The sequence below is a fragment of the Limanda limanda genome, chromosome 11 (genome assembly GCF_963576545.1).
Source record: "Limanda limanda chromosome 11, fLimLim1.1, whole genome shotgun sequence".
Classification (NCBI taxonomy): Eukaryota; Metazoa; Chordata; class Actinopteri; order Pleuronectiformes; family Pleuronectidae; genus Limanda; species Limanda limanda.
Window position 1 is genome coordinate 3,931,009 of NC_083646.1, and position 18,482 is coordinate 3,949,490.

General features: G+C 42.8%; 1 protein-coding gene across 1 annotated transcript; it reads left to right on the forward strand.

The window, feature by feature from the left end:
- The first annotated feature begins 1,428 nt into the window (after positions 1–1,428).
- tlr18 (toll-like receptor 18) lies at positions 1,429–10,690 on the forward strand. Its single transcript, XM_061080924.1, has 7 exons — positions 1,429–2,402; positions 2,809–3,988; positions 4,559–4,919; positions 7,127–7,201; positions 8,315–8,360; positions 9,503–9,653; positions 10,436–10,690. The coding sequence occupies exons 1-7, from the start codon at positions 1,429–1,431 to the stop codon at positions 10,607–10,609; spliced, it is 2,961 nt and encodes a 986-aa protein (XP_060936907.1). The 3' UTR covers positions 10,610–10,690.
- The last annotated feature ends 7,792 nt before the right edge of the window (positions 10,691–18,482 follow it).

An 18,482-nucleotide genomic window follows, 5' to 3' on the forward strand; every position in this document is an offset into this window, starting at 1 on the left:
TGTGTGTGTTGGTGTGTTCTTGCATTTCAATGCAGAAAGTATCTCTGGTTTGAAACATTTAATCTAAGAACAGACAATACTTCTCCACATCCTCCCAAAGAGGAAGCTAAAGAATCCCTGGTACGGGCACGGCCATCTTGCTCCTTTCATTTACTACCAGAGGCCGCCCAGTGGTGATGGAGGTGACCTGCAGTGAACCGACAAGAACAACCAGAACACCTGGTTGTTACTTCATGTGTGAAACACAATGAACTCGCACTTTACAAAAGTCTGGGTCAGTTCCCAAACCTTGTTATTGTCAGATTCAAGCACAACATTTTACAACATTGTCTTTTTACTGCAGGAGTTTGACTGAGTCAATATTATCGATGTTCATCAACAATGTCAATTTCCCCAGCAGCTGCTCACTGTTGACCAGGTGAGATAGACGGGGAATGTTTGAGGTTTGTCCCTTACATTATATGGCGAGGAAGGAAGAGGAAGGAAGACGCAGTACACACAGGACGACACAAATTCACCAAAACTATACTACATTTATTGTCTTTATCTAGAAAACAAACGATGACATGATTTTATTATTAATACTTTAATATTGAAACAGTTACAGGAGGAAAGGGAGACATTAGACAACACGTCAAACTCCTCCTGACTGGATAACATTTATCATCTTAAGTTACAGATGAACAGGAACAGGAACATCCTTTAATTTCAAGTAAATAAGGAATGGTGGATTTATATCATCCTTATCCACACAGACATAAATGTTTATTCAAGTCACGTCTCCTGTGGCTGAGATAAAACCAACGCTGCTTGTCGAGTGGTTGTAAAGTTTGACGGCTCCTCACATGTGAGTGTGGAGCCTTGGGCCATATAAATAAAGGAGAGAGGAGGGATTTGAGAGTCAGCGTTCACGGTGCTGAGCAGGAAACTTGGTGAGTGCAGTGTCGTGTGAGTGTTGTTGTATCATAGGAGACAAATGAAGCCTGTTTAATATCTGATATGTTTCCCTCCTCAGATTTGCAAAGGGAAACATAATTGTGTGTGTGTGGTTTGATTATTTTATTCTATCTTTATTTATGTTATTTTATTGTGTGTCTTCAAAAGTCCAACTCTGAAAATACAGGAGAGAGGGAAGGAGAAGAATAGAAACGAAAAAGGTGAAGACAGGAAAGAGATTGTGACAGAATCAAGGGAAGAAAACATGAGGGAGTTGCTGTTTGCTAATGTATAAGTACTTAATTATTATTAATTATTTAAATTAAATATAATTAAAATGGATGTTTTTAATTTGAATAATTATTGTTACTTGAGCGTTTATATATAATTATCTGTACTTTGACTCAGGTTTGAAAACTTCCTCCATTATCAATGACGTCCAACTACTGAATAATAAGCTCAATGTTTCCTGTTTATTTCCAGTTCTGTAGAATGATGTGGAGGTTGATACAGTTCAGTTCTCTCCTCCTCGGAGCCCTGGCGTCCCCGACTCCGGCCTCGACCTCCGAGGACGGACCCTGTCGCATCCACAACTCGGGCCGCTCTGCAGACTGCGTGGGGGGGCAGCTCGCCGCCGTGCCCTGGGGGGGGCTTCCCTCCACCCTCGAAGAAGTTGATCTCTCCTACAATAATCTTCAAGCTGTCCACGCTGACGACTTCCTCCGGCTGCCTCTGCTGCGCAACCTGCAGCTGCAGTTCAATAACATCTCACACATCGACACGGACGCCTTTAAAAACAACCCGCTGCTGGAGAGTCTGAACCTCTTCAATAACTCGCTGGAGGAAATCCCTGCCGGCGCTCTGACGCCTCTCTCCGACCTGAAACAGCTGCACATGTCCAATAACCTGTATAAACACGCCACTCTGGCTGAGAGCTTCTCCAAACTGGTCAAACTCCAGGTTCTGTCGATGGGGGGCCCCCTGGTGATGGGACTGAAGAAAGCAGATTTCATGCCACTGAAGAACATCAGGCTACAAGGTTTTGCGATCAAATGTTCCTCCAACCTGAGCTACTACGAGCCTGGGAGTCTGGAAGTCATTCAGACGAGGGAGATGGGTTTCGATATGGCCGTAGATCAGCAGCCGGGCGCTCTCGTTCACATGCTGCACGACATCGCCAACAACAACTTCAGCGTCGTCCAGTTCCGCAACCTCTTCGAGTTCATGTACTACACGGGGGAGGAGGACATCTTCCAGGGTTTGAAAAACATTAGCGCGCTTCAGCTAATCTTCCACAGGGGGAAATTCAACGAGCATCTCCTGAGGATGGCTCTGATGAACTTACAAATCAGCCTGATCAAAAGATTGAGGGTTCAGTACATCGACTTCGCCCGTTCACCCACATTCAGTGACACCGGAGCAAGTTCCAGGATCACAAACCTGACGATTGACAAGTTGGATCTTTGGTGAGTATCTTCCTCTTTATGTCAAGTAAACATATGTAGAGAATGTGCAGAAGTGATCAGGGGATGAAACCACGATATCGAGATCCTGCTTATGTCCTTGACCAATCACGACATCTCACATCGTTTTTATATCATTGAATAACTAATTCAAACCAAACTTCAACAAACATCAGTGTGATTAGAACCATCTAGAAATGCCGTGTGTACTAAGCCATTATTTTGATCCATGTCCCTTCCACTCACCGGGAGGAGGAAGGGTTTATGACCTATGCTGAAGCAATTCTCCGAATCATAAGCAGAAGTGTCGTGAGATTAAACGCGTGCAAACTTGGGTTAATTGGTAATTGGATAATCTTAATTGACCTGATCTGAATTTGCACACATTCTAACCATCTGTTTCTTTCAGGTATATCAGTAATCCTGATTTGCTGCGGTTTGACTGGCGCTTCACCTGGTTCAACAAGATTAAGGAACTTTCTATTCGCTACGTTAACTTCAACTTTGTGCCCTGCGACTCCTGGGTGGAGATGGAAGGGGTGGAGATACTGGACATCTCCCATTGTCGACTGCAGAGCGGCTACATCTTCAACCAGCGCTGTGAAAACAAGGGCACCATGCCAAACCTCCACAGCTTCAACGCGAGCAGCAACGAGCTGACGAGCTTGAGGGACCTGTCGGTGCTCACCAGGGACTTCCAGCAGCTGCAGGTGTTGGACGTCAGCAACAACAACCTGGGATCTGCTGAAGACAGTCGTGACTGCGTTTGGCCAAACATCACTCGTCTCATCGCCCACCACAACCAGTTCGTCACTGAGGCCCTCCTCTGTCTGCCCACCACGGTGCTCTACCTGGACCTGTCCCACTGCGACCTGGACCAGCTGGACACGACCTTCTTTGAGAGAGCAACCGACCTGAGAGAGCTGCTGCTGAGTGGGAACAAAATCAAGTTCATCCCATCGAAGTGGAGAAGTCCGAACCTGCAGTTTCTGGCCTTGGACGGGAATTCGTTCGGCCTCATCAGCAAGGCGTCTTTCCAGGGCATGCCACAGCTGTCTCGCTTGAGGGCGGGAAACAACCCGTACCACTGCACCTGTGAGCTTCACGCTTTCGTCCAGGAGACGATGTCACACGGAAATGTCAACCTCACCGACTGGCCGTGGGACTACAGGTGCTACCACCCGGAGGCCTTCCTCAACACAGTCGTATCCCAGTACTTGCCAAGTCGACTGGCCTGTGACATCAAACTCGTCATCCTCATCTCTGTGGCCACCACTGCAGCGGTGATCTTGATATTGATGCTGATCTGTTACATCTTCGACCTGCCCTGGTACACGAAAGCCACGTATCAGATCATCCGAGCCAAATACAGAGCGCACAAGGAAAAAGCAGCCGGGGAAATGGGCACTTTTACCTATCACGCCTTAATTTCCTACAGCCACGCTGATGCAGACTGGGTGAGGAACCAGCTGTTGCCCTGTTTGGAGAACAGTAGAAACCCGTATCGTCTGTGCATCCATGAGAGGGACTTCATGCCGGGGAGGTGGATCATCGACAACATCATTGAGAACATTGAAAACAGTCGAAAGGTACGAACGCGTTTTTTTGTCATTGTCTTGCACACAACACTCTACTTTACACGGAGAATTGAACATTTGAACATTGAACAACGTGATTCAACATTTTTGGCAAATTGGTTAAAAATAAAGTTTGGAAGTTTAAATCAACTGGTTGAGGCGGCAGACGTTTCCAAACGTGTCCGATTGAGAAAAGTGGATTTTTGTGATATTGGTTCTCAACAGGCTGAGTAGACAAGTGAAGGAAGACGTGTCAATCAAAAGGCAGATATCAGAATCGTGAAGGACGTTGTTTCGTTCTTGTTCTTTGTTTAGATTTCCATGAAAGCTTGAAGAGGGAGAGAAGAACTCATAAGATTTTGGACAGAATCAGTACAAACAGGTAGATCCAGAACCAGAGGGCGTTTTACAACATTCTTCCTCAGGACTTTATGTCTCAGTCTCTAGTTTCAAGTCTTCTGCGAGACAACTAATGTTAATTTATTAAATTATGATCATTTAGAGTCAAACAGACCATAAAGCACTGGATGTTCTAAATCCATGTTTTCATTTCGTTTCCTTTTCTCCTCGTTCCGTCCTCAGTCGATATTCATCCTCTCCCGACACTTTGTGAACAGCGACTGGTGCAACTACGAGCTGTACTTCGCCCAGCAGAGGGCCATGGGAAAGACCTTCAGTGATGTCATCCTGGTGGTTAAGGAGCCCATCGATCCCAGCTCGCTGCCCAGTAAGTACTGCAGGCTGAAGAAGATGCTGAGCACCAAGACGTACCTGGAGTGGCCCCAGCAGGTCAGCCAGCAGCCCTTCTTCTGGGAGCAGCTGAGGAGCGTCCTGGGAAAGCCGACGCCCACCGTAGACGTGGGCCAGAGCGTCGAGAGCAGAACCTCATCTGTGTCTGTGATCGGATGCCCTCAATCGGACGGCAGGGCAAAGGTAGTGAAGTGTAATCGAGAAGAAATCAACTTTGTGGAAATGAATAATAACAAGCTGTCAAATCCCCAAACACAAATACCCGTCGTGGCATTTTGAAGAAAAGGTTAAAGAGCTGAAGTGTCTGTAAAGGTCTAAACTCGAGTTACCTTTCACAACGAGGAGGGAGCAAAACCCAACGTCTCATTAGAGATGTCGGAGAATAACGTGATCACGAGCCGCCTGTGGGATTCTGTCATGTTATCTGTCGAGTGCAGAGCGGACGGCCTGCGAGCGTCCGAGGCCGAGCTTCCTGTTGACAGGCGCTGAATGAGATCCCCCATGTGGCCATGTGGATAACAAGCCGGGTGGCAGGACCGTGTGCTGACAGGTCTGTGCAGGCCATGGTTCTCTCTTACATTCCTGGCTCTCGCAGGTACCGGATCATAATTTGTTCCAGCTCTGATGTCTCACAGCTGAGCCAAAGGCCACATGAGAGAATTACTCTGTCTGATACGAGGTGTCCTGGGGACTGTGGATCATTACTGACGTATCCGGGGAACATAAGAGTCAGAATCACTGTGGGATCAGATGGTTGGATCCAGCTTCTCCTGAGTTTAAAGTGGAGTTTGGTTGTTGGGAATACGATGCATCGTCTCTTTGAATATGTGCTAATTAAGTACCAATCTTGAAGTGTCTTCTCCGTCGGCCTCTGAGTGTTTAAGTGGCGGCTCCTGTGTTAATCGAGTACGTGCACGTGCATTTCTGTAATAACTTGATCTGATTGGGCCTTTTGTCTGAGGCCTGTTAAGATACAGCTTCAATAGGCTGAGTGGATCTCAAACCACTGCCAGGGCCCATCATTTATATAAATATATATATGTATATAGATCCTGCACGAAAATGCATGGTAAATGTTTGAGACCTTTTGCTAAAAACAGTCAACCGGACAAAAACATGATGTTTTAGATTTTCCCCAACTATTGAGAATAATATCAGATAAAATGCAGTTTATTACTGATAGCGACTCACTTCACATCCAACATGTTTTGTCGTTAAAAGCCTTTAAAATGTTGACTCATGTAGCGAAGTTTCTGCAGCGAGAGCTGGAGCTTAAAGTTGAAACTTTGAATCTGTGTTTACAGGTTTATGATTTAAAGGAAACCGTTTGCTTCTGTGTTGGTATAATAAACAGTGTTTTGAGTTCATGATTGAAATGTTTTGTACAGCAGACGATTGTAAAATCTGTATTTATTAGACTTTGAACTTGTGCCACTTGTTTTCTAAATGACTTATTCCTTTCAGTATTGTATGAGTGGTGTGTATTATTATTGTTTATCTGTTTATCATGTAGGTGTGTGGCTATTTGCAGAGTTTACAAACGGCCTGTAGACGACACCCTTGAACGTCAGTTGAAGTTGTCATCACCGGTTTACAAAGACAAAGAGAGACGTTACAAAATCAGCAGAAAATTATTACAACAGCACAAAAACAGAAAGTCCCAGATGTTTTACCGCACAAAAAGCACAAAAAGCTGCAGACGTACAGATACACTGAGTATTTTACATGAAGAATCAATTATGCATTTGACAGACTCTTTATATTTTCAGAATTTCTTGATTTAGGATGTTTAAAGTGTATTTTTATATTTTTATGCCTCGTTAAATGCTGGACATTTATAATTCTCACAATGCAATATTGATGTATTTATTCGTAATAAAAACAGTATTCCAGCCTTTTTAAACTGCGTTTGATGACTTCCCCCCCCCCTTACGCTCTGCATGGATCAGAGACGGTCGTCATGGTTTCCCTCTGAAAAGAGACGAGGCGCTCTCGTGCACATGTCACAGTTTGTCACGTCAAAGAAAATGTTTCTTCTTCAAACGGAAATTTCATCAAACCAAGGAAAGAAAAAAATCTGTCTCTGATGTGAGGTCGTGTCAGGTTCTCATTTATAATTTATTCCAATAATGTTGAATTCAGGAACATTTAGTTCCAAATTAATTCAACGTATGATTAAGACTTTCAGATATTGTAGGTTTAATTTGATGTTGTGCATTTTACAGACTTCAGATCAGTTTGATAACAAATTCATTCAGCTTTATCATCAATAAAATGTGCATATCCTGCACATGTGGACACTGATGCAAATGAATCCCAATCGTTTGCATTCAGTGAACATTTCCTTTGACTGGCGTGCACTAGATTTGCATTTGCTTCTGCAGTTGCTCTGTCATTCAGGCTTAATCGCTGCACATGGCGTTCGAGTGAAGAACCGAGTGACGAGCAGCAGCGAGTCTCGGAGGCAGCTCGCAGGTAGAAGCTGTACGACAAGAAAAAAAGAGTTTTATTTGTCAGTGTGGCTGACGACTCTGCAGGCAAATGTCACTCAAGTGTACGAGTGTGAACACGAAGCAGGAAAACTGGGTTCAGAGCTCACAGTGTGTTTTTCTGCAGATGTGACCTAAAATGACCAAATCACAAACATGTCTTGTTTCTGAAATCGTTTCAGCCATAACACGTCAAACGGAGGCGAAGAAAACCCATTTCAGCTCTGAAGGTTAAACACCGTTCACACAAACTATATTCGACCTGTGACAAAGATTATCACGTATTTAGCTTGACAGTTTATTTAAACTTTAACCTAAAGGACAAAGCACCTTCAGCTCATGGTCCATTTAACAGCTGTTTCCTTCAAAGCACACAAAGCTGAACTCAGAGGAAGCACAGACAGGTTGTGCTTTTAAGGAGCTCGAGAAAATATGGCTGTCGAAGAACTGTCTACAACAGCTGAGAAACAGCAGAGGAAAATCATGTCATGATCCTCATGATCCTCAGAACAGCAACTGAATGGACCTGAAAGAGAGTGAGAAGTCGGTTTAATGGAAACATTTGTGCCCTGACAGCAAATATCCTGTAATAATGATAAAAAATAAACTTATATCACAGAATTCATGTACAAAATGTGACACAAATTGCTGCACATTCATTAAAAAATCTAATATAAATACAATCAAACAGAAGAAAAAATAAAACAGCGAATTTGGTGTCAAGTATAGTATTTAATATGAAGAGAAATTAAAGGCACAAATGCAACCGTCAGTTTGGATTCAACAATAAACCCAGTGTGACTTCATGTTAATGTTTCACCAGATCTGTTAAATGAGAAGTCGTTTCCATAAATTCATGAGCCGATAAAACATTTGTATAAAGTTTCTGCAGGCTGGTGTTAAACACGTCACCGTTAACGGCTCATTATCGTTTTTATTGTGTTCCGGCTCTTTCCTGCTTCGACAGATTAAACCTAATATTCTGTGTACTTTACCTTATATTGCAGCGCAGGCGGCCGTGCAGCAGCAGGAGTCCACCAGGGGGGGGGGCGTCACTCCCACTGACCTGCACACAGGTGGACGAGCCCATATAACTGATGAGATGTGAGCTGCAGCCACTTGCACCTGCAGCCGTCAGCGTCCAGGTGAGTTCCTGCTGTTTGTCTCCTCTGCTGCTTCCACAGCCAGAGGAAGAAGAAACTGTGTGTTTGACTCGATTATTTCCTCGCTGAGTGTTGTCTGCAGTCTGCTGCTCGTCTCTGCTGCAGTTAATTAAAACCAGATTTGCATTTGACATTCAAAGAGCCTTTAATTAGCTCCCAGAAATAAATTATTAGCAGCAATCAAGAAGGCTAATGAAGGGAATGTGGCTCGGCATCGTTCAGCGGTGACGTGCTGCTCTCAGACTGCAGCTGTACATCTCTGCATGAAATATGAACTTCTCCAGGGGCATCACTGACTGTAACTTAATGCAGGATCTGAATCCATGTGCTCGCGGCCCAGCAGGAGGTCGGTGCCTTTGTCCTCCACCGGCTCCTGGAGGCAGCAGCAGCAGCTTCTCGGGTGTCTGATGGTGTAAGGTGCAGATATTCACTCAGTTTGAACTCCTCCACCCGAGTTCAGCACGTTTCACCAGAGTTTAGCGACGCTCTGAAGATGTGGTCTCAGAAACGTTCTGTTGCTTTCCAGCTTTTTGCTTCGTTCTCATGAGACTTTTCTTCAGCTCAGTTATTGATGTTGCTGCTGCAGCTTCACATCAGTCGGCAGATGGAGGATTGATCTCCTCCAATTTGACGAAACAGAATATGAAATCTGAGGAGAACACGCTCATGTGTTCACAAATAATTTAAAGCACAGTTTCTAAGTGCACATCACACGATTGTTCTACCTGTTGGTGTCTGTTGTTTTTTATTCTGCAACCTTTTTTACCAACCTTTTTGATTAAAAGAGTTTTACAGTTCAGTGAATGTGAATATAGAGAATGCTCTAGTCCTGCAGAATGTCTCATCTTGCAGTTTTCATTTCAATTCAATTGGTTTTTAGGAAACGTTTGTATCTATTGAAGCAGCCTCATCAAAGTCTCTCTCTTTGTACCTTCCAGTGTTACTTCTGCACCAGAGTAGATTCATGTGATAGAGGCTGCTGGTCCAATTCTTACAGATCTGAACCTGATCCAGTTCCTCTAATGTTCTTGTTGTCTCCATCCAGAGGAAAGCAGCAAATCTAATTTTTCCTCATTTCTTCACCTTCTCTGTAGTAAAACCTGATTTGTCTCATCCCACCTCAGGACTGAAACCATGAGTTGCCACCTGCAGGAGGCGATGACGAGCCTGATCGGAGTGTTCCACTCGTACTCGGGACGAGAAGGCGACAAGTACAAGCTGAATAAAAGAGAACTGAAGTGCCTGTTGAAGGCGGAACTCTCAGATCTCTTGTCCGTGAGTATCTGTCTGATACTTGCAGGGTTAACTAAGGATGCTGCTTTTGAGCCATTATAGTTCTTCTGTATTTCTTTCCACTTTTAAAGTTTTTTTTGTGAAGGTAAAAGTTCTGCAAACGTTCAAAAGCCTAAAGTTTGGAGTAGAAGCAGCTTCTCTCCTCTCCTGGTGAAGGGAGCTGCTCTGAAATCTGAAGCTCCGGACAGTTGTTTGCCTTAGATTTTCATGATGCCGGCCTATAGCAGCTGTAGCTAACAGAGCCAGGAGAAGTTAGAGTGGAGACGGACATTTCCTACATGCGCTGGAAGAGGTTGACTAACCAGAGCCAAGTGGGCTTAACGAGACAGGAGCTTAAACCAAGTGTTTGAGACAGAGGCTGAAAAGAGGAGCTGCAGCGATGGAGAGTTTAAGCAGAAGTGACGTGTCGTTTGTCTTCATTTAACAAGTACAAGCACAAAGTCAAATCTATTTTCAACTTACCAGTGAAACTTGTTTCTGTCTGGGCTCAGCCAGAGATGGACTGGATCTTAACGTAGAGTCGCTGCTCCATCGTGTAGAACAGATTCAGTTGAGGTAGTTTTTAGACAAAAGAAAGTAAAGATTATGCATGAGAGCTTAATGTCAATTGAACTGTTTCTGGAAATGGCTTTGACCACTGGATCCTTTTTATATTTCCTATGCTTAGACTTTGCAGGGAAATCACCATTAGTATCAGATCTTTTGAAACGGATTCCCCTTTGGTTCGATTATTTTTTTCTTTAGCATGATGATTATGTTTTCAGGCCAGCAAGGACCCGATGGTGGTGGAGAAGATCATGAGCGAGCTGGATGAAAACCAGGACGGGGAAGTGGACTTCCAGGAGTTTGTGGTTCTGGTCGCTGCTCTGACCGTCGCCTGCAACGACTTCTTCATCGACAGCGAGAGGAGCAGCCTGGAAGGCTCCAAGAAGAAGTGATCTCATTTCAAATGAAATCAATAAACCTGCCTTCATATAAATCAAAAGCTGAAACAATGTCATCACAGAACCTTGCTGAGATTCATCACTGTTAATCAACTATTCTGAAATAATAAAAGATTTCATCCTGTTTTCACATGTCTGCTATTTTCAGAAACAAGCTCAAAACATTTTGAGTCACTTCCTCCTCCAATCAGAGCAGCAGCTTTATCCTCCCTCTTTTATTCTGAAAGGAAAACGCTGCCTAACTAATCGCTGCGTTTTTCAAATAATATAAAGTCACTAAAAGCAGCAGATAAACCTGATTTATGAAGCAACAGATTAAAGGCAACAGAGGCTTTTATACAGTTATTACTCTGGTGTTGCATCAACGAGACGTCAGGTCCTTAATGACCTTTTTCCCTCGGAGTGTGTTTGTGAGAAATGAGAATCTTACCGGGCAGAGAAATCAAGATATGGAGGTGATTGTGAATCTCAACTATTGTAATTAATCTCAGTGAAACACACACACGCACAGCTCATGTCCAGACTCGCTTTAAATGATAAATATAATGAAATATCATCTATATTTAATTTCCTCTTCAACAGCTACATCATGCAAATGATATAAAAACAATTTCACGGATTTAATAGATGAGATTGCATCAGGGAGAGCTGCTAACAAATAACACCAATTAACAAGTTAATTAACAGAATGAAGCCGTAGCCATGGATCTGATAACAAGTCAAGAATCGGGAAATATCTTGAGAAACTTTAGCTGTGTCTCAGACTCAGGAGCTGAACCTGCAGAAGCTGCTCATGAAGACTGACGGCATCACAGACTGTTTCATTCCAAGGACGCTATGATGCAGGAGGCCGACAGGACGTGTGATGCTTGAGCTTCAGGCTTCAACTCAACCGAACAGCTCAGTGAGGACGGGACGATCATCTGTAGACCAGAGCTCTTCCTTCACCTTCTCTGTGGCCCACGAAGGAGGTGGTCTCCATGAGGCCGGTAGACTGCGTCCACTGAAGGATGAGTTTGCTTCACTGAGAAACAGCTTGTGAGACCTGGAGGCTCCAACCTTCAGAGGACAACACATGGTTGAGATGTATTTGTCCAGGAGCTCCACATGAACACATGTTGCTTCATCGCTGTATTTCTAGACGCTGTGAGGACATGAAGAAGAAAGATGTGGACCCCAACACATTATCATCATCAAGTCATTCTTCATCTTCTTCTCCTGCAGCTCGTCCGACCGGCTCTCTGGTGTCAGGAGCCTTCGGCCTTTCGGCCTTGAGGACAGAATCTTACACGCAAAACCACGATGAGCTTCATTGGTACAAGATGGAGAGACGAGTCCTCTAAGAGTCAAGGGTCAGCAGCTTTATAACCACACATCAATAGCGCCATCAAGTGTCTGCAAGGGGCTCCTGCAGGAAGGTGACGTCATACTAACATTAATAGTGTTTATATTTTCATGTGCGTGTGATTCAACTGGTTTATGAGCCAGTTTGTAACAGTTGATTTGAACCTTTCAGTAAAAATATTACAAAGCTTGACATGTGACAATGACGTCATGTAAATTATAACTAAATAAAAATTAAACAAATGTGTAGAATCACGGGGAGGAAATGTAACAACCACCTGCACTTTATAAGAGCAGACACACATCAGACGATTCATTACATCGGCCTGTTTAAATATCATCAGGAATATTAACATTCGAAAACCATGGAGTTCTCTGTGAGCAAGAATGAACTGAAAAGTGAGAAAATTATCAAATGATCTTAAAGAGCTTCCTGACGAGATATGAACGAATGAGAAAACTCTAAAGAAACTCGAGGGATAAAGTAAAAAGAACAATCGGGACATTGATCCAAAGCAGAACTCAAAATCCACCGCGAACAATTTCTCACCTGAAAAACAACCATTTTAAACATGTATACATGGGTCAGGATTTCTAAATCAAGTATTTGCGCATCAATATTAGTTTTGGTTCAAAGTTAACTAAATTAAAATGAATGATGCATTACTGCATGTGGTGTATTTTGTCCTTTTCAAGCCTAAAAACAACTTATCACGGTCCAATCGTTTGTGTGCAGCTGACCAGCAGGGGGAGACACAGACTTCACAATGACTTCACAGACTCAACACTTCCTGTGAGTTGTCACTGTTTCAGGTGAGTGTGGCTCTTAGGATAAAATATATTTTTCTGTTTTCTGTTTTTACTTTGATGGAATCATGTCATGTCTCCTTCATTTAACAATTTATAAACTATAATGAAAATTTGAAATTACAACCTTGAATTTGTTTTCCTGGTGAATACAATGATGCAGATTAATGAGCAGTAAACATCAGCTGATGTTCAATTTCAAGCCAAAAGTTAGAACTTTCAAATAAATGCTACATTTCCCATCTCACAAACTGTATTTACAAGCAGATCTGCTCACGTTGAAGGTTGCATGTAACTCAAACAACATTTGAGTCATGTCCCCATTGGAAGCTAAGAAAACAAATCAATTATCTAACCATTAACCATTAACTAATCAAGTTATTTAGCACATTCAAAACAAGGAGTCGCCCCGAAGAGATTCACAAACATGGCAACAGAACAACAACTAAAGTATGAATAAAAAAGAACGAAAGAGACAATAAAAGACAAACAAGATAAAAGTAAATGAGATTGAAAGAACAGAGACTTTAACAGAATTTAAGAAGAAGCCAGAAGACAAGAGGAAGCATGAAAAGATAAAATAGAAGTGGACCTGAAATAGAACCTTGAGGGACACCACGACTGGTTGGAGCCGATGATGAAGAGCAGTTGTTTGAAGTGAAGAGAATCTGTCAAGGGAGCAAAACTTCTACAATGATAATACTGACACTTCAGGAGAAAGTTCTTGTCAATAGCCCTGAAATTTGCAAAGAGGTCGAGCAAAACTCAAATAACACAACAACCAGAGGGATGATGTCATTATGAACCTTTAACAGAGCCGACTCTGTGCTCTTAACAAATCGTTTTCGCATTTTTTGGATTTAAGCTGTGAAAATAATTATATTTCCATGTTTTTGATGAATCCGTATCTGATCTATACATCTATATAAACTGTTCTGAGGCGTCTCCCCCCCCCCTGTTTGTTTCACGTATCATTAAAATCAGTCATGTTTGGCATCATGCACAGTCCCAGTAAAACGTTATGATGCCTCATCTGACGCTGTGTTTACGAGCGAGGTGGACAGGAAGTGTTCTGTGTGCATCTTATTAACAGTGAGAGTCACAGAGAAATTCAATATCCTGACCTCATGTTTGCAGTTTAGAGTGTTTACGCACACACGCATGATTATAAGCTTCACGGGGCAATAAAGTCATACGTGTGTGAACTCGACCACGAGGCTCAAACCAGGGGCTGTAAACATTAACTATATAAACAACCAGTTCTGTTCATTCTGCTGCAGGTGATGCTGTTTGAGCAAAGAATCTAAATGTGTCTGGACAATGTGACGACTACAGTAAAGAAGCAACAGATATTGAATAAAAACTCTCTGTGGCGTTCGGAGGGAAACTCACCTCCTCGTGATGTCGTTAACTGGAACTGGACTCTAATAATGTCGAGAGTGCATTCACAAACACCTTCTTCTCCACATGTTTGCTGACGTGAAGCTGCTGCAGGAGGTCAGAGCGAACGTCTGCATGGTGACTGATCCAGTTAGACATTAACAGACGGGTCAGGGCATCTTGTATTACCTTCTTCCTTCACTTTGAAATGAACTTAATCCTCATTCTGTGGCTCTAGTGAAACTGTTTCTCTTCATTTCCCTCTCGTCGTCCCACTGGAGCCGCTCGCTGTTTAAATACCGGTACAGTGGACTGTCAGTGCTGGTAAATCCTTGTTTTCCAGTTAACGTCTAATCAGGTTTAAAACTTTCACTTGATCCAGAACAAACCCACTGATGGAAAAATACAAGAACATGAACAGAAACAAACAAGGTTCCGTTCAGTCCAGATTCAATTAAGCAAAATTATTTCTTAAACATCAACATTACAGCGTTAAAAGGACCAAAACCTCCCGCCACAAGACCAGCTTCTTCCCGACTGCAGTGGGCCTTATCATCAAGGCCCGGGACCCCCGCCTGTCTCTGACTTTTATTCCACCCCCACACCTCTAGGATGTGTTAAGTTAACACATTATATCATATCATATTATATTATACTGCATTACATTGCATATTGCAATCTGACACTGTTCACTGTTTTGCGTTTAGCATTTCACTTTTTACTTAACTTATATATCTTTTATATATTTTTATTCAGAAATGTTTATGTCAAAATAAATGTTACTTTGTATAAATATTGGTAAAAAGTGAGTAAATAAGAAGTAAACAGTGAGTAAATATATACTGCTTTCCTATTTTTTATTGCTCTCCTATGTATGTTATATTTATTGCGTTTTTAGCAATAAATACAACATACATGAGCAAATTCCTTGTATGTGTAAACGTACTTGGCAATAAAACTGATTAAATATGTTACTTGTAATTCTCTTTCTGGTCTTTATTTGAATTTCAGATTTTAGTTTGACTTTGAATTTATGATTTCCTGTTTTACTTTGCCGTTCTTACCCTTTGTGTTTCCTGCGTCTTCACTTCCTCTGTCCAGTTTCCCTCCTCTGTGATTGGCTGCTTCCCCTCGACGAGTTTCACCTGTGTTTAATTAATCCAGCCTCTGTCATGTATTTAGTCTGTGAGCTCCCAGTTCTCCCAGTTCTCCTCAGTTTGTCAGTTCGCTTCCTGTTTGCTTCTGGTTCTGTTTGGTTCTCGTCCTTGTTTATGAAGTTTGTCTTTGTTTGCTCCCTGAGTTTTGGATTTCAAAAGTTTTGATGTTTCCTGCCAAACAGAGACCGAACGCCTGCTCTGTCCAGTATCAACATCTACACATTCCAACAATATCACCAATAAACATGTCACCATATGACATAAAGACCTCAACACTGAGGCCGTCAGTGAATAGCACATATTTTCAGAAAGTCTCTCCAGGGAGAAATTCATAATTCTGCACTTTGAGGTTTTAATGATCCTCAGTTTCAGAAAATGATCGACTGTCTGTAAAGAGCGAGATGAAAACTCTAAAGGCCCAAACATCCATTTCCTCTGGCTTCCCACGATACTACATGAAACTACTTCTGAATTGAATATACTCGAGGTTTTAATGATCCTCAGTTTCAGAAAATGATCGACTGTCTGTAAAGAGCGAGATGAAAACTACTTCTGCATTGAATATACTCGGCCACAACAACTTCATATTGTAGGAGCCGCGGCGCCTCGGCTCGGCTCCCTGTTATCAGACCACACTTAAAGTTTTACTGCTCGGACTGAAAGAGAGTTATCAGTGCATCCCGGCTGTTTGCATAGTTTCTCCAGTGAAAGATGGACCTGGACAAGCAGCGATAGCACCAGGGTCAATGTTTACCTCTCACCTTTCTTATCGAGCTGGGAGTTTGCCCTCCGCCCAGACGCAGAGCCCCTCGCCTCTCCCCTCACTGTTTCCTCTGGTCGCTTAGCGCCGGCTCCAGCGGTTGTGCAACAGGTCGGTTACGACACCGACAGAGTGAGAGCGGCGAGAGAGCCGAAGCCGTGAGGCCGCAAGGCGCCGGCGACGCTACGATTGACGCCGCGGCAGGTGGAGGAGGGCAGCGCCTGGGGAAGAATGTGCATGATGAACTTGAAGGATTGAGCATTATGTTGTCGGTCATTAACCTTTCACACCCGAGGTTAACCCCAATCCTTAATGTCACGAGTATTGACTAAATGTTTCTTATCTTCCTCTGAGTTCAGCCTCCACCTTCTCCTCCGTCCACAGCAGGTGGAGTCGGTCAAACGGAGAAATCCACCTTAAAACACGTGCTGTGGGTTAATGTGCCTTCACTGTTCACTCTGGAATCAGCCTGGCCAAGAGAAGACGATGGGAAACAGAGGATGATTATGATGAGTAAAAAAATAACATTACACAAAATCTTTTTCCAGTTTAAAATCATTTAGAAACTGGACTTTAGAAAGTTGAAAATGTTTCCAGACAGTCGACACATGTCTGAGAGGACACAGCTTCGGACAACCTGTCGTCGCCCTGACCCCGGCCTGATACCCCCCCCCGACAGGTCGGAGGTCACGATCAGCCACCCAGCGACCTCAGAGCGGTCTGTCCTTCGTCACGGACGTGTGAAGAGGAGTCGGTGGTCTGCAGCTTGCCTCGGCCCCTCAGAGAGCGTCTCTGAGCTCATTGTTCTGGTCTCACGACTCCATGTTGCTCTCAGAGAGAAGCTCTGATGGAACGACTGCAGTTGTCATGAAGACCTGAGCTCAAAATAATGTTGCTCTTACGTTAATTCTTTAATCTGGTTCTATTATTTGTATTTTAATTAGGGCTGGGCAACGATTAAAAGTTTTAATCGCAATTAATCGCATGATTTCCCTGATTAATCACGATTAATCGCATTTGTATACGCAAAATCCAATAATGAATTAAAAAGTAGTGCATAGCGCAATTTTATTTTCAATGTTCTGCCATATGAACGAACGTGCCATAACATTTGTTGTGCAAACACTTTTAACATCAGCATTTAATACAGTAGCAGTTAAATAAAATATTCAGTGTAAATCTCAACTTCGTAATGTTATCAAAGCAAATACAAAATTAAAGCTCAATGCCACTGCCAGGGCATTAATGTTATCCTCTTCGTTATGAAGAATGTATACTCCTCCCTGCGTCTAACGTAGTCTGCCGAAGCCTCGCTCCACTCGCTGTTTCGTTGAGTGATTTGCTGATATCAACTCTGTGTTTTGCATTCAGGTGATATTTTAGACTGGAAGTTCTCCGGTGATAAGAAAATTCACCTTGGCAGTGGCTACAAATTACTTTGGTTCTGTCGACTCCGCCGTCTGGAAGAACTTTAAAATGAAAATGGCAATGTAAAAGCTCCGTACCCTTATCCATGGTTGTTTATCCGCCAATTATTTTCTTTTTTCCGGTTCCGCAGCAGTCAGCAACAGACTTTCACAAAATAAAGGCCTGACTTTCACAATAAAACAATAAATAATCAAACCTGAGTTAATGCGAGATAAAATAATTGTCTGAGTTAAATAAGTGATGAGTTAACTCGAAATTAACTAGTTAACTTACCCAGCCCTAATTTTAATATTTAATGTAGGTCTGAAAACACAAAAGATTAATTCATTTTTCCTTTATAAAGTATTCATCACCCCTAACGAGGAGGTCATGTTTTTTTGTCTGATAGTTTGGAGGAAAATCCCAAAAGGTTTTAAAGTTTATGCTTGTTTTAGTTTTTTCACCTGACTCCTCATCATGTGACGTACTCTTCCAGTTCTTCAGTGACTCTTCTCTCGTTCTTACCAAACACAGCAGCATGTTTCTGTACGTCAGAGGATCGGGACACTATGTGCACATATGTATTTGCGTATGCGTGTTCCGAGCAGCAGTCAGGACAAAGGCTCGTCGGCCCACAGCAGACAGAGAGTCTGCAGGCGGAGCTGAACACACGGTAAATTATGTCGACTAATAGCTCATCAAACTGTCAGACTGAGGCAGACATTGCACAGCAGAGGAAGAAGAACAAGAAGAACAAGAGAGAAACACAACCAAGACACTCGTGTATAGAATGTAGATTCAAATCGTGTCCTTCATACTCTCACCTGCTTTGACTCCCAGTTTGAACCAGAGCACAAACTCGAGGAAAACAGAAATGTTTTGAGGAGACTGTGTGCTTGTCCTGTGACCAGTTACCACGTCAGTCTGAAACCTTCTTATCCGAGGAGAAAATAATCTGTTTTCCTTCTGTAAATGAACAAATGTTTCACCTTTTTGTCAATTGCTCACTGAG